At 42.5% G+C, this 16,062-nt stretch overlaps 1 protein-coding gene across 1 annotated transcript in view; it reads left to right on the top strand.

The window, feature by feature from the left end:
* The window catches only part of DDAH1 (dimethylarginine dimethylaminohydrolase 1), a gene marked incomplete at its 5' end in the record, with an annotated part of 101,290 nt that overhangs the window by 56,334 nt on the left and 28,894 nt on the right, over nucleotides 1-16,062 (top strand). The window contains 3 exons of the mRNA XM_019530602.1: nucleotides 13,041-13,140; nucleotides 14,338-14,411; nucleotides 14,558-14,677. Of these exons, the coding sequence (XP_019386147.1) occupies nucleotides 13,041-13,140; nucleotides 14,338-14,411; nucleotides 14,558-14,677 (294 nt within the window). The remainder of the gene's footprint in view (nucleotides 1-13,040; nucleotides 13,141-14,337; nucleotides 14,412-14,557; nucleotides 14,678-16,062) is intronic.

Here is a 16,062-nt window from a genome sequence, read left to right on the forward strand (position 1 = left end):
CCTGGCTGGGATCATTTGAGCCCAGTTTTTTCTCCTGCCCTGGCAGGGGGTCAGACTTGAAGATCTACAAGGTCCCTTCTGACCCCACTTCTGTGATTCTATGATGATTCTATGACAGGTACATATATATCCAAACCACTTCCATTTGGCCTCTGCAAAAAACACCAATGGAATTCTTCCAATAACCCAAGCACTATTGTAGTATTGGCTAGTTCTCTTCAAAATGTAAATCATTCCTTTTTTATATATTTATTTGAGGGTAGAAACGTCATTATCAGGCAGGGCAGATTCAGATAAAATAGAACCTGGATCATAAGTCCTTGTATTTAGCTTTTCAAAACCAAAAGCCATCCCCTGGCAACTCATATATTGTCCATCTCCATTTATAAACTTTGGGGTTTTCCTGAAGATAAATGCACTATATATGGATACTGTCACTTTGAAGCAACAGAAACAATTTGATCATCTCGGAGGCTTCATAATTTAACCTTTGCATGGAATATGTATGACTTTGCTGTGTAAATGACTATACAAAGGTAAAACAGAATGAAGAATGAAGCCAAAAACTCTAATGTACTGTATAAGATCTACATAGAAATATAAGATTTAGGGAGTCAATGTAATTTACCAGGTCATAAATTATGAACTGCATTACATAGGAACTATGTTATTTATGGGACCAGCACTTAAAAATCAGTGGTACAGATTACAGGTTGGACTTCTGGGAGACCTGCATTTATTCTATGACATACTATATGACCCTGTGCAAATCTCATAACTTCTCTGGCTAGGTGCAGACAGACATTAGACCTATCACTCTTTAAGCACACAGAAAGTACTCTAAAGCTGTAATTTAATAGATGTTCATGGCTCTTAGACTGCTTTAAAAATGGGGGATTGTGCTCTAAGTTAACCCTCAATGGATGAAGTATTAAACTAAAGTGCTTTCTGTTAGAGTGCTTTATTGAACATCTGTGCCACAACCCATTGAGAGTTAACTTAAAGCATGATTGCCACCATCCCAGGTTACATTGTGCAGGGCTGCATTGTAGCCTGGGCCAGAGCTTGTTTGCTCCGCCCCGTCAGCTGTCACTAACCCAAGTCACTGACAGCCTCTGACCCCAGCCCTGCCTCCTCCCGCTAGCCAGCTGGGAGGTATCTCTCTCCCTGGTCCTCTGGTGCACTGCAGCCTGGCCAGAAGGGCTGAGGGGGAAGGGGTGCAGGGTCTTTCTCTGCACAGCAGCCTCAGCCCTGCAGTGCACCATTGCCTGGCTGGGGGCTGCAGGGGAATGGGTCTGGGCTCTTTGACCCTGCAGCAGCCCCGGCCCCATGAAATGCTGCTGCTTGGCCAGGGCTGCTGCAGAGCCCAGGCCCTTTTCTTCTGCAGGCCCCCCAGGCTAGCCGGGGGGTGGTCACAAGGCAAGGCATCTGGAGTCTCTCTCCCTACAGCCACGCCAGCCCTGTTGTGTGCTGCTGCTTGGCCAAGAAGGCTGCGGAGGAAGAGGTCTGGGGTTTCTCCCCCTGCTAGCCACTGCTGACAGTCGCCAGCTGGCTAGGGGGGCAGGCCTGGGGAGAAGGGTAACTTTGGCAGCCTCCTGGGAGGTGTGCAGGAGTTCCCCCAGTGGCCAGTGTGAGTAGGCTCAGAGCCCCACGCCACTCAACAACGAATGTGTGTCAGTTTGCTCACCCTCCAACTTATAGTACTTTAAGTAAAGTTTGACTGTTAGAGCATTTTCACCAGGGGCTTTTTGAACATCTATACTTCACCTCTGTCGCCATTTACTCAAAACAGTACATTGTAAATGATTTCTCACCTCAGTCAGGAGCTTGGAGATTGACTGAAGAAAGGTTCTACATAACAAGCGTTCTACCTATGATTAAAAATAACATTATTAATATAGTAACATCAGTCACTGCAAGGGTGAGAATCTGGTACTGAACTTGTCTTTAATCACTGACTACTTTTGATGGAACTTCCAGGAAAGTTTCTCTCTCTCTCCACAGATCGTGCAGTAGTAGCTTCTGGCCAAAGCATTAATTGGTAAGAGGCAATTCACAGTGTAAGTGGTACATAGTCTTTGGACGTGCCACACTGCACTGAAACAAATTCCATCCCAACTGGAAAGTTGCTCTGCTACTCAGGAGGCAGATCACATTGCAAAATTCAGATCTAGACCCAAAAAACTCCACAGAACTCTGAACATTATGTTCAGGCTCATCTAAAAAATACTGCAATCTTTTCATTGCCTTTTCAAAAATAGTCCCCTTCTCCCTCCAATTTGTTGCATCTGTTCTTCTTCGGAAAAGATTTGTTTAGTACAGAATACTAATAAATAATTGTTAAAGAAGAATTGAGAGTACATCCAACACAAAAAGAGAGGAGGATGAGATCTTCATGCAACAGTTATTGTAACTCACAAAACACATCTATCTGGGCAATGGGCTCCATTTTTTTAAAGCGCAGAGAGTGAGGAAATTAGATTCTTATAAACGTCAAACACATTTATTGTCCTCTTTTGCTTGAAACAGAACTGAGCTGGCTGAAGTCCACTGTCTCTCAACCAGATTTATTATGGATTAGATACATTCCATCTCACAACAGGAATGTGCTTATTAGAAAAAAAACATTACTATACAAAGCATAAAAGCTTTAACATTCAACCACTTGATGTACTAATGGGCACAGATATAATAAAAGCCTTGTATTTTATTGCAAAGCTAAAGGTGACCTTATATAAAATGACATAGGAATCTTAAATTCTAAAGATGAGTATTTTCTTTGTCGAAATTCTAGTTATGTGGTAAGGACAGTCAGCCATATCTATGGGTATTCTAATGAGAGTACTATATTTCACAGTGTATAAGTCGAGGTTTGAAGACAAAATGTTTACCTTTAAATTTCCACCTTGACTTATATACCATATCAGTACTTTTGATCCCCACCCCAGCACCACCCTGGCCAAACCCCAGCCCAGCCACAACCCTACCTGACCTTCTTTAATTACCAGTAGATGGTGTCCCTGTTGCTGGAGGCCATGGTGCCCAAACCTGGCCTGAGCGCAGCCTGCAGGCCTTACCATTACCATAAAGACACCATTTGGTCGACCGCTAAGCCTACCCTGTCCCCTGCAAGTGGTGCAGCCTGGGCCATGTCAGTTGAGTGCCAAGCCCAGCCCCATCTCCTGCAAGTGGCGCTGCAGCACATTTCCACCTCCCAAGCTGCCCAGCCCACAGTGAGGGCACACAGGCCAGTATAAATTAACCCCATATTTCTGATCCAAAAAGTTAGGATTTTCATAGATCCAGTGTATAAACTGACCTAACTTTTAGGATCAGAAAACTGGAGTAGACTTATACAGCACTTCGACTTGTACACTGTGAAATATAGTAAGCAGTAAGTCTGTCTTATATTAGCTATGCTTGTATTAACTGAATTTATTTCTAACCACATTGTGCATTTTAAAATTGTCTTGAGTGTAAATACTTAGAGGACTTGAACCGAACACCGAATCTTGACCTATAGCTTTCCTTTCCACCATTATTAGGGCTGTGCAAATTTTTGCCAAGTGTTTCATTTTGAAGCTGTTTTAACGCATTTCAAGCTTGAAACAGTGAAATCTAAACGAAACAAAAAGCATCAAAACAAAATGAAGGCACTTAAAATGTTTCAGAATGTTTTGAGTTTCAAAGTAGCCGCTGATGGGAAGCAGGGGAGAGCCAGGGCTGCACTCTGAGAAGCTTCGCAACCCCATGTAGTGCAGCCCAGCAGCAGGAGGCAGGGAGAGCCAGGGCTGCGCTCCACCTCCCACCATCGGGCTGAGCTCCATGGAATGCCAGTCCCAGGCAGCAGCGGCATCCTCCTGTCATCTGGCACACATCCGGGGGCCCACACTCCCAGGAGGAGTCTGGCACAGCTCCGCAGCCCTCCCGGGGGTATAAGCCCCTGAATCTGTGTGCCAGATAACAGGAGGCTGCCACTCATGGGAAGTGTCACAAGTTTTGCTTTCAAGACTTTAATGTGAAGTTTCTGAGAAACTTCTGCACCTGTCTCCTTGACACATGGCAGGCTTCATGCCTTCAGAAGGGGCTACCATCCCTGAAATTTACATCTGAATCAGGCAACAAATGACAGCATTTTAGGCATTTACATGATTCCCCCTTAGAGCCTATGGGCGAAACACTGAAACAGTTTCGACAAAACAAAATGGGACAGTGCTTTGAAATGAAACAAAATGACAAAACACAACACTGTCCCTTCTAAATGGACGTCAAAATGAAATGATGGTGTTTTACACAGCCCTAACCATTATTACGTCTTATAACTGCACACTGGTTAAGTTGCAACACTTCAGAAAAAACATAACTCTACAAGTAAGGTATGAATTCTTTTAGAAGGAGAAAATATAGCAAAAGACGGAGAGATCTCTAGTATACCCAGTCCTTTCACTGCTGCATCATTTTCCCTTTTTTTTGCCAGATGATAACTAATAAGGAACAAGCAGCTGCGGGTCACAGTTCTCATCTGACCTTTAACAACCCTGCTATTCTAGGTAGGAAGAGGTTCTCCTGCAAAGTGACAAATCCTTCCTAAATTGGGGCCACAGACAAAAAGTGTCAGTTTTCACCTGATCTGGCCTCAGAAAGCAGTTTATATCCATGACTAAACACCAGTGCATGGCTGCAAACAGCTTTAAAAATGGCTGACTGGGTGAAAATCTGACCCCTCCTTGCATGAGGTATCAAATGAAGACATTTCAAAATGTAGCATCTTCTGTAACTTGTCTGTGGAGCTCCCAGCCTGTCACTGTTTTCAGGATGGGAGGGGGAAAGGGAGCAGAGGGAGTTCAGTCCTGGGTTTTTTCAGCCCACCTGGAGGGTGGGATGGGTGTATTGAAACCCTGCTGAGGTGAGGGGGCTCCAACTCACCCACCCTACCTGCAGCACTGGCCGGGGAACCCCTAGCATGAGCTCCTTCCTCTGCCTTTCCCCCCTCCTATTCTGAGAACAGCGAGCACTGACAGAGAAGTGTGGCCATTGCTATGGGAACCTGGCTGCAGGCTCCCAGCCTGCAGCTAGATGCCCTCCCCTTCCCCACCCCACCCCACCCCACCCCACCCCAATCAACAGTGAACTCCTATTTGGTCTGGGATAACTTTGTAACTCAGACAATATGCAAAAAACATTCCAAGTTACAGCTGGGAGCTGCCTGTCTGTTTGCACCCCCAGGGGTGGTTTTAGAAAACTTGAAAAGCACTAGATAGAGACCAAAGTTTCAGTATTCAGTGGTAAAGTAAATAGATTGAAGAACTGTGCCACTAACACACAGCCACTGATACTGGTCAGGTTTGCAAATAATGTTTAGTTAGTTATTTGGAAATCAATACTAGGCTTACTCAGTGTAAACTCACTCAGCATTGGTTCTCTCTGGGGAAACTACCCCACAGGCAGCAACAGCTTTAAACCGCCATGGACCTCCCTGTTTTGTAGATAGAGATGTGAAAGCTTGTATCGTTCATTTAGTGATGTTGCCTTAACCATACTGCTTATGAGCAAACTAACCATAATACAGTAGGCATTACAATCAAATCGTCAAATATGGAGTCTAAAGCTTTACACTAAAGCAAAAGTTTTATCTGCCCATTATAAAATGAAAAGGCAAAGCCGAATGAGAATAATGCAAAACAAAAACCCCACTGTGGCTAACATTGAAATTTAGGATCTTAATTCACATTTAGGTACTGAAGGAACGTCCAAGTTTTCAGATGCTAAGCTTTATTTCACTGGAAGCTAAACATTGTAGCTGTTAAGGAGTTTGACGATGACACGTTTTTGTTTAGGTGCCTAAATATTGTTTTAGAGCCTGACTGTACCCACCCAAACCCAGAAATTGTGGTGGACCTTGCTTAGTTCCAGATGACCAAGAATCCAAAGTGTTGCAATAGAATAGTATATTAGCGGAGAGTAGAATTTGACTTTGCATTTCTGGGTTGATATGGCAAAGTGAATCTACTGTCCAAGACTTGGAGTTTGTACTACAGAAAACATTGTGATCTTCTACAGAAGCCTCTTCATTAAGGAAGCACTGAGCACAAACAGATTGCTTTTATAATCTGATGGGGAAGAGGTGTCTCAGCATAGAGCTTCATGCAGATTATTCTTGTATTGCCATTTCTGTATCTTTGTTGGCTCTGTTGCAAATTCTGTAGCCTAAATCCTAGCTAGTCTGGGGTTTTTTTAGTACATTTTAACACAGGGTTGGCCAGCCTGAAGCACTGATGCCACAAGTAAGCAGGCTCTTCGTGGCATGCAGCAGCTCAGGGAGGGGAAAGATAGGTCAGGGACCAGAGAACAAGCAGCGGCTTGGCCAAGGAGCACAGGGAAAGAAGCAGGCAGGGAGCACAGGGCTGGGAGCAGAAGGCAGAACAGCATATTGGGCAGGATCAGTGGCACTTGGGAAGGATGCAGGGCTAATTTGTGGCACATCTGCCAAAAAGATGAACTCTCACTGTTTTAGCACACTGTTCTCTCAACACCTCTCCCCCCTTCCCCCACCCACCTGTGAAGGCCTGCTGTGCTGTCACCAACTTTTTCCCTGTATATATTTTGCCACTTATCACACCCTCACAGTCTGGATGCCCTTTGACAGATGCTGTCAGTTTTATTTGCCAAGCTTCTCTTAGTGCCTCGAGATGCCAGATGGGAGTCCAGTAGCCATCTCCAGAGCACCATATCATCTTGAGGAAGGATCTGTGTCGCAGCAATGGATTGTTTATGGTGTGGTTTATTCTAGTGGGAGCTGAGCTCATCTTTTGTGACAGCCACCTTCCCCGCTTACAAGTGCATCAGCAGAAAATCTCATAGTATCTCTTCACCTTTGCCAGCAAGTTCAGTATTCATATCAGGGAACGTCACCTCCTCTCATATGTTCCTGAGGTTCCTGTATTTTCTGTTTATTGCACTTCACTTTCTTAAGAGGATGGTGCCTCTTTATGGGGCTGTGCTCATCAGACCTACAATACCTACCTGATGTATGTATCTTGGCATTGGATTTAGACTGTGCCTTTCCTTCACAAGTCCCAAAGTCACTTTTCTTACCCTAGCTTACATAAGGGTGGGACATACAGTGCTGCCCACAGGCATATTGGATCCTTTGCTTAGCCTCAGGCCCCTAGGTCTTCAGTATCTATTTCTTAACTGTAATCACAGCTCCTTGTTCAATATCTCCAGCAGGTTTTGTTGCTGCTCTTTGAGCACCAACAGGCTGCACTTAGCTGTCACCCTGAGTTGATGCAGAGTCTCCAGAAGCCTCAACTTTCTCCTCTGCATACCTGCTTCCTATCTACTACATAGGTTTTCAACTTTAAGAGCAACTTGAGAACTTCCAAGATCTTTCTGTGTCTATCATGATTTTCCTAGTTTGCTTTTCAATAATTTTACCCTTTTACATTTATTTTGTGCTACAGCTTTCTTGATATCAGGCTCTACTGACTGTATGATGTGATGTTCTTGGTGTTTAGCCATGACAGTGAACAGTCACTGGTACGTGCATAGGAAATTGAAGTTGCAAGATATTCCTGGTGTATATAGACTGTGTGTGCCAGCGTCACTTTAAAAGTACAGGTGAATCTCAGCACTCCTGCTACTAGAGATCTAAAAACCTTAAAACGCACATTTAAAATAGCTGTAGGCTTAATACATTAACACCTGTCATGGGAGAAGACCCAGATGGACAAAATATCTAAATAGTATTAACAGTTTTAAAAAGCTTTGTGAGGCCAAAATGAGCTGAATTGTTATTGAAAGACATGTTGGGCATCCTATAAATATTATGAAGACCTGGAACAATTGTGAAGCAAATAGAAGGTGCCAGCTTTCTGCTATTTTGAACAACTTTTTAGACCTGACTGCTAACTAACTTTTTTGAATGTCTAAGCTGCAGCTTCTCTACCCACCTGTAATGTGTTAAAGATGTTACAATGCTTTGCTACAGCCTGATAGTTAACTTGTAATCAGCATATGGTAATTAAAATGTACATCTGGCTCAAGTAGCAGATCCAGAATTGGTATTTACCTTCCAGTATTGTCACCAAGTAGGAGCTCTGTTTAATAGTACACAGTGCAGATCATGCAAATAGGTTTTAGCCATTTTTACAGGCACAGAACTTCAAGTTGTAATTTCCCAGCATCTGCCTGTGCAAGCTGCACCACAGGGAAAGGCAGCCTTAAGTTATACCATTATGGTCTGATCTGGGTCAGTGCAACCTTCAGATGCCCTTGCCATGCCCTCTTCCCAGCCAGCACTAGCCAGTCGAGGCATAGTAGCTGCTGGCTCTGAATCACCTACTTAGTAGGAGCTGTGTGCACCACAGTACTGTTTATGCCTCCAAGCAGACTTTCCTGGTCCAAAGAACATGCATCACCAGAAGCCAACACTGCCCTTTTGGGCTGGTTTCTTGTATTTAGTCACACATATATTTTTCCCTCACTGCCTGGTTGCAGGCCTTGCTGTTGCCTCAGTTTCCCATTCTTCTTCCAGTTAATCAAGCCTCCTATTATGGGTGTGTTTTTCCTTCCCTCAGTAACCCTCCCCTTTTGAGGATCTACCTTATTAACAAAATCCAGTGCACAAATTTTCCTTTCACCTTCTTACCTGGCTCATAGCCCTTAGCGCAGGGTTCTTTTTTTATACTAAGACTGTTGCCTCTCCAGTCTTCCCACCCATTTCCTGCTGCTTGTGAGCTTTCATTCCACCAGGACCTCTGCTTGGGAAGCAAAAAGATCCTTGCAGCTTGCACAGCACTACTACTTCCTAAAGTTGCTTCCTTTTTAATACGCTCCAGTTCTCTTTATATTTCCAGCTGCCCTGCTGCGAGTTGTATGCTCCTGCTATCATGCGGCCTTGCAGATACTCCCTCCATTTAGGGAAGCAAGCAAAACTCAGCACATCTGAAGATGTGCCTCAGCTTCCTTACCTGGCTAGTTCACCTTGTGGCCACCTTGCACAAAGACTGCATATAGCATGCTGAGATCAAAGACTGTATATTCATACCCCAAAACAACAAACAGACTTGGGTTCTACTAGGATGTCACCTTTGCATTCTTTTCTACAACTGTATTTTGCAAAACAGTCGAGCAGCAACAAAGCAACTATCACTACCTTGTATGGATCTGGACTCTGTACATTTCACATAAGCATGTTCCTTCACTATAAGCTTCTAGATTTTGCGTTCATATCATGATACATATTATGAGATGGTACAGTTTACCCTCTGCAGTGATAATCTTCATCTTCGTTGATACACGGTGGCAGTCCTGAAACTCTGCAATCTGTGCAGTCACATTGACCCCTGCATCTCCACCCTTACCACCCTCCATCTGTCCCACTGATTGCTATCTAATTCCTTGCCTGCAGTCCTGTCTGAGTCTGGTGCCAGTGTGCTGCAGAAGGTATAGAGTTCCTTAATTGCCCTCTTGCTCTGTGCTTGGAAAGTTGCCTTTTGGCTCCACCTCCTGGCTTTCCAGACAAATAGGACTAGAACCTTAGGGTATTTTTTCCATTTACAGAAAGGAGCAATAACCACAGCTCTATGGGGATCTAATACAGAAGCTGTCCTATTCTGAAGTGGGGAGGTCTTTGTGGAATATGGAAATACGTAGGACATTGGCATGGATGGAAACAGATGTGTGCCTCCAGCCACCCTATACTGAGCCCTACAGAACATGGACATGGCCCTAGTATAAAGTTGCCAGACAGAGGGCAGAACATCCATCTATTATTAAATACACTTGCCTTTCCACTTTGTTGCTTAACACAGGAGAGAGGCAGTCAAAGCATATGGTTGCTTGCTGTCAAAAAGCATGCTTCAAAGAAAAAAGGTACCAGCCCTCAGGCAGCCAGGTAAAAAAAAGGCTTGAAGTCATTTAGGCTGAATTTGTGTAGCAGAAAAAGATGTATGGAGAGATGTGGTGTAGGGGATTCAGTGACAAAGGGGAGAGGGCAGTAGCTATACAACAAGCAAGATGCTGGTGGCAGATGAGAAGTGAAGCAGGAAATCCTGAGTAGGAAAATTCAGGGTGAAGGAAAGGAACGGTACAAAGTATTGGACAGGGGAGATATGACAGGGATTCTTAGGGTATGGAGCACAGCAGGCCCAGGATGCCTGAATCAGTGAGCTATACCTTAGCTTGCTACTTCTCCTGGAACCCACTTACTTGACTGAGCGCTGCTTTGAGCCCTGACTCAGTGAGGCAAACTCCCTGTAGAAAGTACTATTTTAAAATAATGGAAAAAGTAACTGAGACTGCAGATACACTGGAGATGCACAATCACAGAACATGATGGGGAGGCGGGAGAATTTTTTTGAAGTTTGACCTTCCTGCCATAATCTTATTTGGTGAGTATATTTATTTACTCTCACTGTGGCTGAAGTGCTTATGTTCTCATGCCCAGGGTATCACTGTTTGTGTCTTTGGCATAAATTCCAAGTCTACATGCTGTTGGATTCAGCATCTCCTTACATAATGCCCCAAGCAATGTTTAATTTATAGCCATTTTGTCCTCATTGGTGCCTTTTGCCCCTTCTATACATGGTGCCGTGTGCTGTAGGCAAAATGGGAGGAAATGTTAATATGGGTCTATGGTACACAGCTTTTGTTGTGTGATTGCATAAAAGTTGTGAAATACATAACTGGGCTTGCACAATAGCTGGTTTCCAAATATTGACCCAGATGTTTCACATTAATTTTTAAAATACCACAAAAGTCCAATCCTCCTTTTTAATGCAGTTTTAAAGATAGGAGAGGGAGCAATAAGGCTAAGAAGTGCTGTCTGAAAGGGATACACTTCTTACCGCTAAACCTTAATTTCAACTGTATGGAAACACATCCACTGTTTCTGGCCAGAAACCTTTATGTGCAGACTTTCAGCCTGAAGTATTTTTGGAGTTAGGTTGAATATAGACTGTAACAGAAAAGCTGAGGGTCTTCATGTTGCTGCAAGATAAGCTACTGCTTCTGGGTCTGAGCCACTGAGCCCAAAATACATGGCATCCCATGTAAACTCAGTGGAGTCTCATGTGCAGACATCTAGCCCCTTTATTTCTAAAATCCAATAGGCCCAAATTCTCTATTGGTAATGCAACTTGTTTGCATCCCTCTAACAAAATATGATAGCCATATATGTAGCATGACTTGCCACCCAGGAATTTCTAGTGGTTCCCAACTCTCATGTTGGGAAAACAATACTTACTGTAGAGTGACTGTATCTGCAGTCTTTCATGGAGCAGTGGATAATGGTCAGAGTCTGTACACCGCCTGTTTGTAGTAGTCAGAAGGGATCTTCTGAGACCATCTCAATGTAAGCCAAGGCTAGAGGAGCCCCAAGGCTGCTATAACTTGCATATGGAATTAAAACCAGTCTATGCTTCTGCCTTGGGTCCTTTGTTGAGTGCAAGTCAACAGAATGCCAGAACTGGGTTAATACAGTATCTGGGGGAAGACACCTGCATGATTACCAGTGCAAAATATAAGTACACAGAGTTTGATGAAACAGTCCATTGAATGCACAGAAACTCCAGAGCCCTTCTTTTAGACATGGGTTTCATTTGAAATTTTAAAGAGATAGTAAAATGCATTTACTGTACTCCAGCATTTGTTTTTCATAAAGCTATTCAAACTGTGAATACAGACTTCTTGACAGAAAACAGTTTTATTAAATTGTAAATAATAGCACAGCAAATTCTCTCCTCATTTGTTATATTTCCTTGAAATACTTAGAATAAAGTTAATCAACATGACTCCCTCCCACTTTCTGATAATATCACTTTGTTTTATTTAAACCTTATATAGTCTGTTCAAGTTATGGGCCTGTCAGCCATGTTGGAACTCTTGCGTTTCTTGTAGAAATGTTTTAATTGCCGTAATACACAGATAAAGCATGTCACATGAAAATTTGATCTTCATGACAGATGTTTCTTGGTGCCAATAATTTTTTTTAATGGCTGGTAACTAGCTCTAATAATGTAATGCAATTATCAGGCTCTACTGAATACAAAGCATGTTGCTGAAACAGATCATACTTTGTGAAACAGGCTATTTCCATTGACATAAGAGCTTCACCTTTATTTGTCCTTTTTATGGATGTCTCAGAAGCTTCTTTTGGCTCAAGTAGCATAAAAGGCTGGATTCTAGCTATAACCCACTAGCAAATACCCTGATTGTAATATAGCTTATGATACCTTATATGTAGGATAGCTGTGCAGCAGTTATGGTGGCTTCTACAGTGAATATCTTTGATTACAGTTCCAGCATAGGAAGAAAGTTGGAGGAAAATGGGGCATGTTGGAGTACATCTCCACTGCTAAAATGTTCTTTTACACCACTAAAGAAAAAGTTAGAGCTTTCCTCTGGTCAGAAGCAGGATTAGACAAACTTACAGTAGCTTTCTAATACTCCCGTTCCATCCTCCAGAACTGACACGGAAGAATTGAGTCTCTAATCTATGTCTGTAAGCAGCTTTTGCAGTCTTGTATCATAATTGCTCACAAATATAATGCAATAGAAATCAAAGCCAATAAAGACGCATATGTTTAAAAAAAAAAAGTTTAATTTGTAGTTTTTCTTCATTGGACAAAGGCCTAAAATCCGTAATGACTTCTGGGTGATGGCGAGGGACACCTTGGGCTTGGTTGATTTGCAAGTCTGAAATGTCATCTCTGCATTTTTAGTTTTAATCCTGGAACCACAAAGTAATTTTTGCAGGATAGGAGGACTATACACTATAAACTTGTGTAAGCAACTGGTAATACCTACCCAGCAATTAGTGTAGGGGTCCTGCAGAAAACAGTGACAGTTTCACTACTGACTTCCATGTACATTCCCTACAATTCCTCCGGAGGGATTCCCAGAACTGCACTAGGTCAGAGCTATGGGTTACGAGGGTACCCACTTTTAGCCTTAGTACAGGTTATGTGCTATGCCTGTTGCAGTTTGATTCACTCATGTTTTCAGTGGTGCTGAGTAAGTTTCTTTCTTTTAAACAGACAGAAGCAATGAAGATAGCGCTAGAAAGTCTTAACCTCAATGTTGTAGAGATGACTGATGAAAATGCTACCTTAGATGGTGGAGATGTCTTATTCACAGGTAAAGTGAATTTGCTATTTATGTATCTGCACAGTACATTTCATATAACCTGGTTTCTAATCATAACATTTACTAGCGTAGAATTCATTAGATCACTTGCTTACCAAATGGTAGAGTCACACTAAGGTAGCTGAGAAGCAAACTTTCCCAACTGCTGCCAAAAGTACACATATTGCAAAATGCCAGTTATTGCACATACCAATTTTTAAGCCTTTATTCTATCTTATGAAGTATAATGTTCCAATACTGACATGCTTTTGGCAGCCAACTTACTTTAGTTATGCCATGCTTCTTGTTACTGGCAGCCATGTTTTTACAGACCAGTTTTCAGAGATTGTAAAAGCTCGATTCAGACACAAATGTAGCTGGTTCAGTGAGTAAACTACTAAAAATGGACTTTTAGTTTATAGGTAAGTAGACATCTGGCAAGCAACTCATGTGCTGAACAAGTTATATGCATGACTGACGTAGAAGGTGAAAATACTGACTGGGGTTTTTTTGTAATTAAACCCATTATGTGTAATCTCACTGAGAGTATTTTGCTCTTTGCCTGTGGTAAATATAGCTGTTTACTGTGATCAGTATCATAGAAGGCATACCTCTTGGCTTAATTTACCAAAGGAATGGGGGAAGGTTTCAGGTTAAGCAAAACAAAACCTAAGAACTTCCTACTATGTTACAGATCCCAACATCTATTTCTTCTGCACCTTCAAGATACCAGCATCTGTGTAACTGTTATGGGGGATGGGAGAAATCTCAGAGGGAGGGACTGCCAGTGATTTATTAATCCAGCCCGGCTGTTCTTTTCCTTTATCCTATGGCCATTGCGGGGCTTTTAGGAAAAGAAACTGTTCATGTTTCTGATAAAATGCTTCTTCTGGTAATGGGTAATTGGTTTAAATGATCAGCCTGCAATTGAAGGTTGTATTTTTCAATAAGCTACATATTGAAACATTAAGCATTACAAACATTACATAAGTTACATGTTAATATTAATAGACTTTTGCCATAGTCAAGCTTCAGTTAAGTCCTGTGAAGGATTGTTACGAAGTCTCTCCCATGAAGTTGGCCTATTTTTAAAATGCGTCTTCAGGGGATTCAGTGCCGTTGGTGACTTGCATTTCTGCAGCCATTAAGAAAAAAAGCCCTATTGTTAATTTGTTCCTTACTTCTCTCTCCAAATTTTTTTTCTTTCAGGGAGAGAGTTTTTTGTTGGTCTTTCAAAACGGACAAATCAACGTGGTGCAGAAATTCTGGCTGACACATTTAAGGTTTGTAGACTCATTCTTCACTAATACATTCTAGCCCTTCTGTCCGTGCCACAAAGCATGAACAGTCCCCTGAACTAAAGATGCTGGGTAATGGAACTGGTACTGTTTTAAAATATTCACAGTGAACTGTTCTCATTTCTGCACAGGATTATGCTGTCTCCACAGTTCCTGTTCATGACTCTTTGCATCTGAAGAGTTTTTGTAGCATGGCTGGACCAAATCTGATTGCTATTGGTTCAAGTGAAGGCGCACAGAAAGCCCTCAAGGTAAAATGCACAAGATGATCCTCTGGGATAAGCAGCAAATTTTGCTTTTCTCTCTCTGCAAGAGCACCTGAGTTTGAGATGAAGAAACAATGCAAAAATAAAACAGGACACTAAAGGGAATACTGTGTGCACATAGTATAAGGAATATTGCTGTTAAGCGGAGAAGTCATTATGCTGATTAGCTTTAACAATAAAATGCTTTATATGTGGCCAGAAGTATAACAAGGTATCCTAGGCAGCAGTCATGGAAAAGGTAGTGGCAGTGGCTGGAACTGTGGTGGTTCTGTTCTTGCACCCCTTTTATGTTGGAGCCTGGGGCTTGTGCCCCGATTGCCTATCCATAATTACGTTACTGTACATGGCTTATAGATGCTTCTACTTGATAGTGTTGAAGTACCTGTTTTTTGTTCAGTTGTATGGGAAGACAATAGTAGGAATCAAGACTGAAAGTTAGAAGGAAGCAGAGTTGTCCAGATTCTTTAATATAGAGGCAACAGCTTTGACATAAAGGCTGCTGACAAACATGAAAACCCCCCCAAAAAACAGTTACTTGAAGCGGAAGTGCATTAGTTTGACCAAGCTCACCCAACTTCTGTATAGATTGCACTTTTTAGCAGGGCCTTTGGCACTTCTATCTAAATCTGTTTCAATCAGCTATTGGACAAAAGTGCCCAAAAGGCCCGCTGAAGTGCGCAAGCTATACAGACTTTGGGTGAGCTGGGTCAAACTAATACAGTGCATCTTCTAGGCATGCGCCGTGCTTGGTGCAGGGGCACACCAAGCTAAAAGTAAAGCATTGGGGGGCTTCACATCTGTAAGCAGCCAAAGAAAGAAGGATTCAGTGAGAGAACTTGAGAAGGGAACTGATGCAATGGGAGAGAATGATTTATTGGAACATTGGATGGGTTGGAGGAATGTGAAGTATTTTAGAAATGTTGGAGAGAAATGAAAGGTTTGATCAGAGGTAGGGAGAAAAGGGTATGAAGCAATAGACACAATCACCATGCTTGTAACCTGAAGTGAAAAAGGAGGATGGTGAAGCTTCATAGAAGGTGGGGGACAGGGAGTTAAATAGTTAGGTGGATACCCATTTTAGGGAGGTTCAGGATAACAAGACTAAGAAAGAGGAGGCAAATAAAATATAGGTTATATTTTCCATGTAATTCCATGCTGTGCTAACATCTACCTTTAGGGGATGGGCAGTTGTTGGGGAAGAGATGAAAATGCCAGGCTAGGTTTCCAAGAGTGCAACACTGACTTCTTGCCAATGAGGAGTTTCCAGGATTTTAACAACATGAGACAGTATTCTGAGCTGAAGTGTCTAACATGAATACTATTGCTCCTTCTCATTTGCTTTCATAGAGCAGAGTAAGCTGTAAGAGATC

The sequence above is a fragment of the Crocodylus porosus genome, unplaced genomic scaffold (genome assembly GCF_001723895.1).
Source record: "Crocodylus porosus isolate Cpor-Errol unplaced genomic scaffold, CroPor_comp1, whole genome shotgun sequence".
NCBI classification, from domain to species: domain Eukaryota; kingdom Metazoa; phylum Chordata; order Crocodylia; family Crocodylidae; genus Crocodylus; species Crocodylus porosus.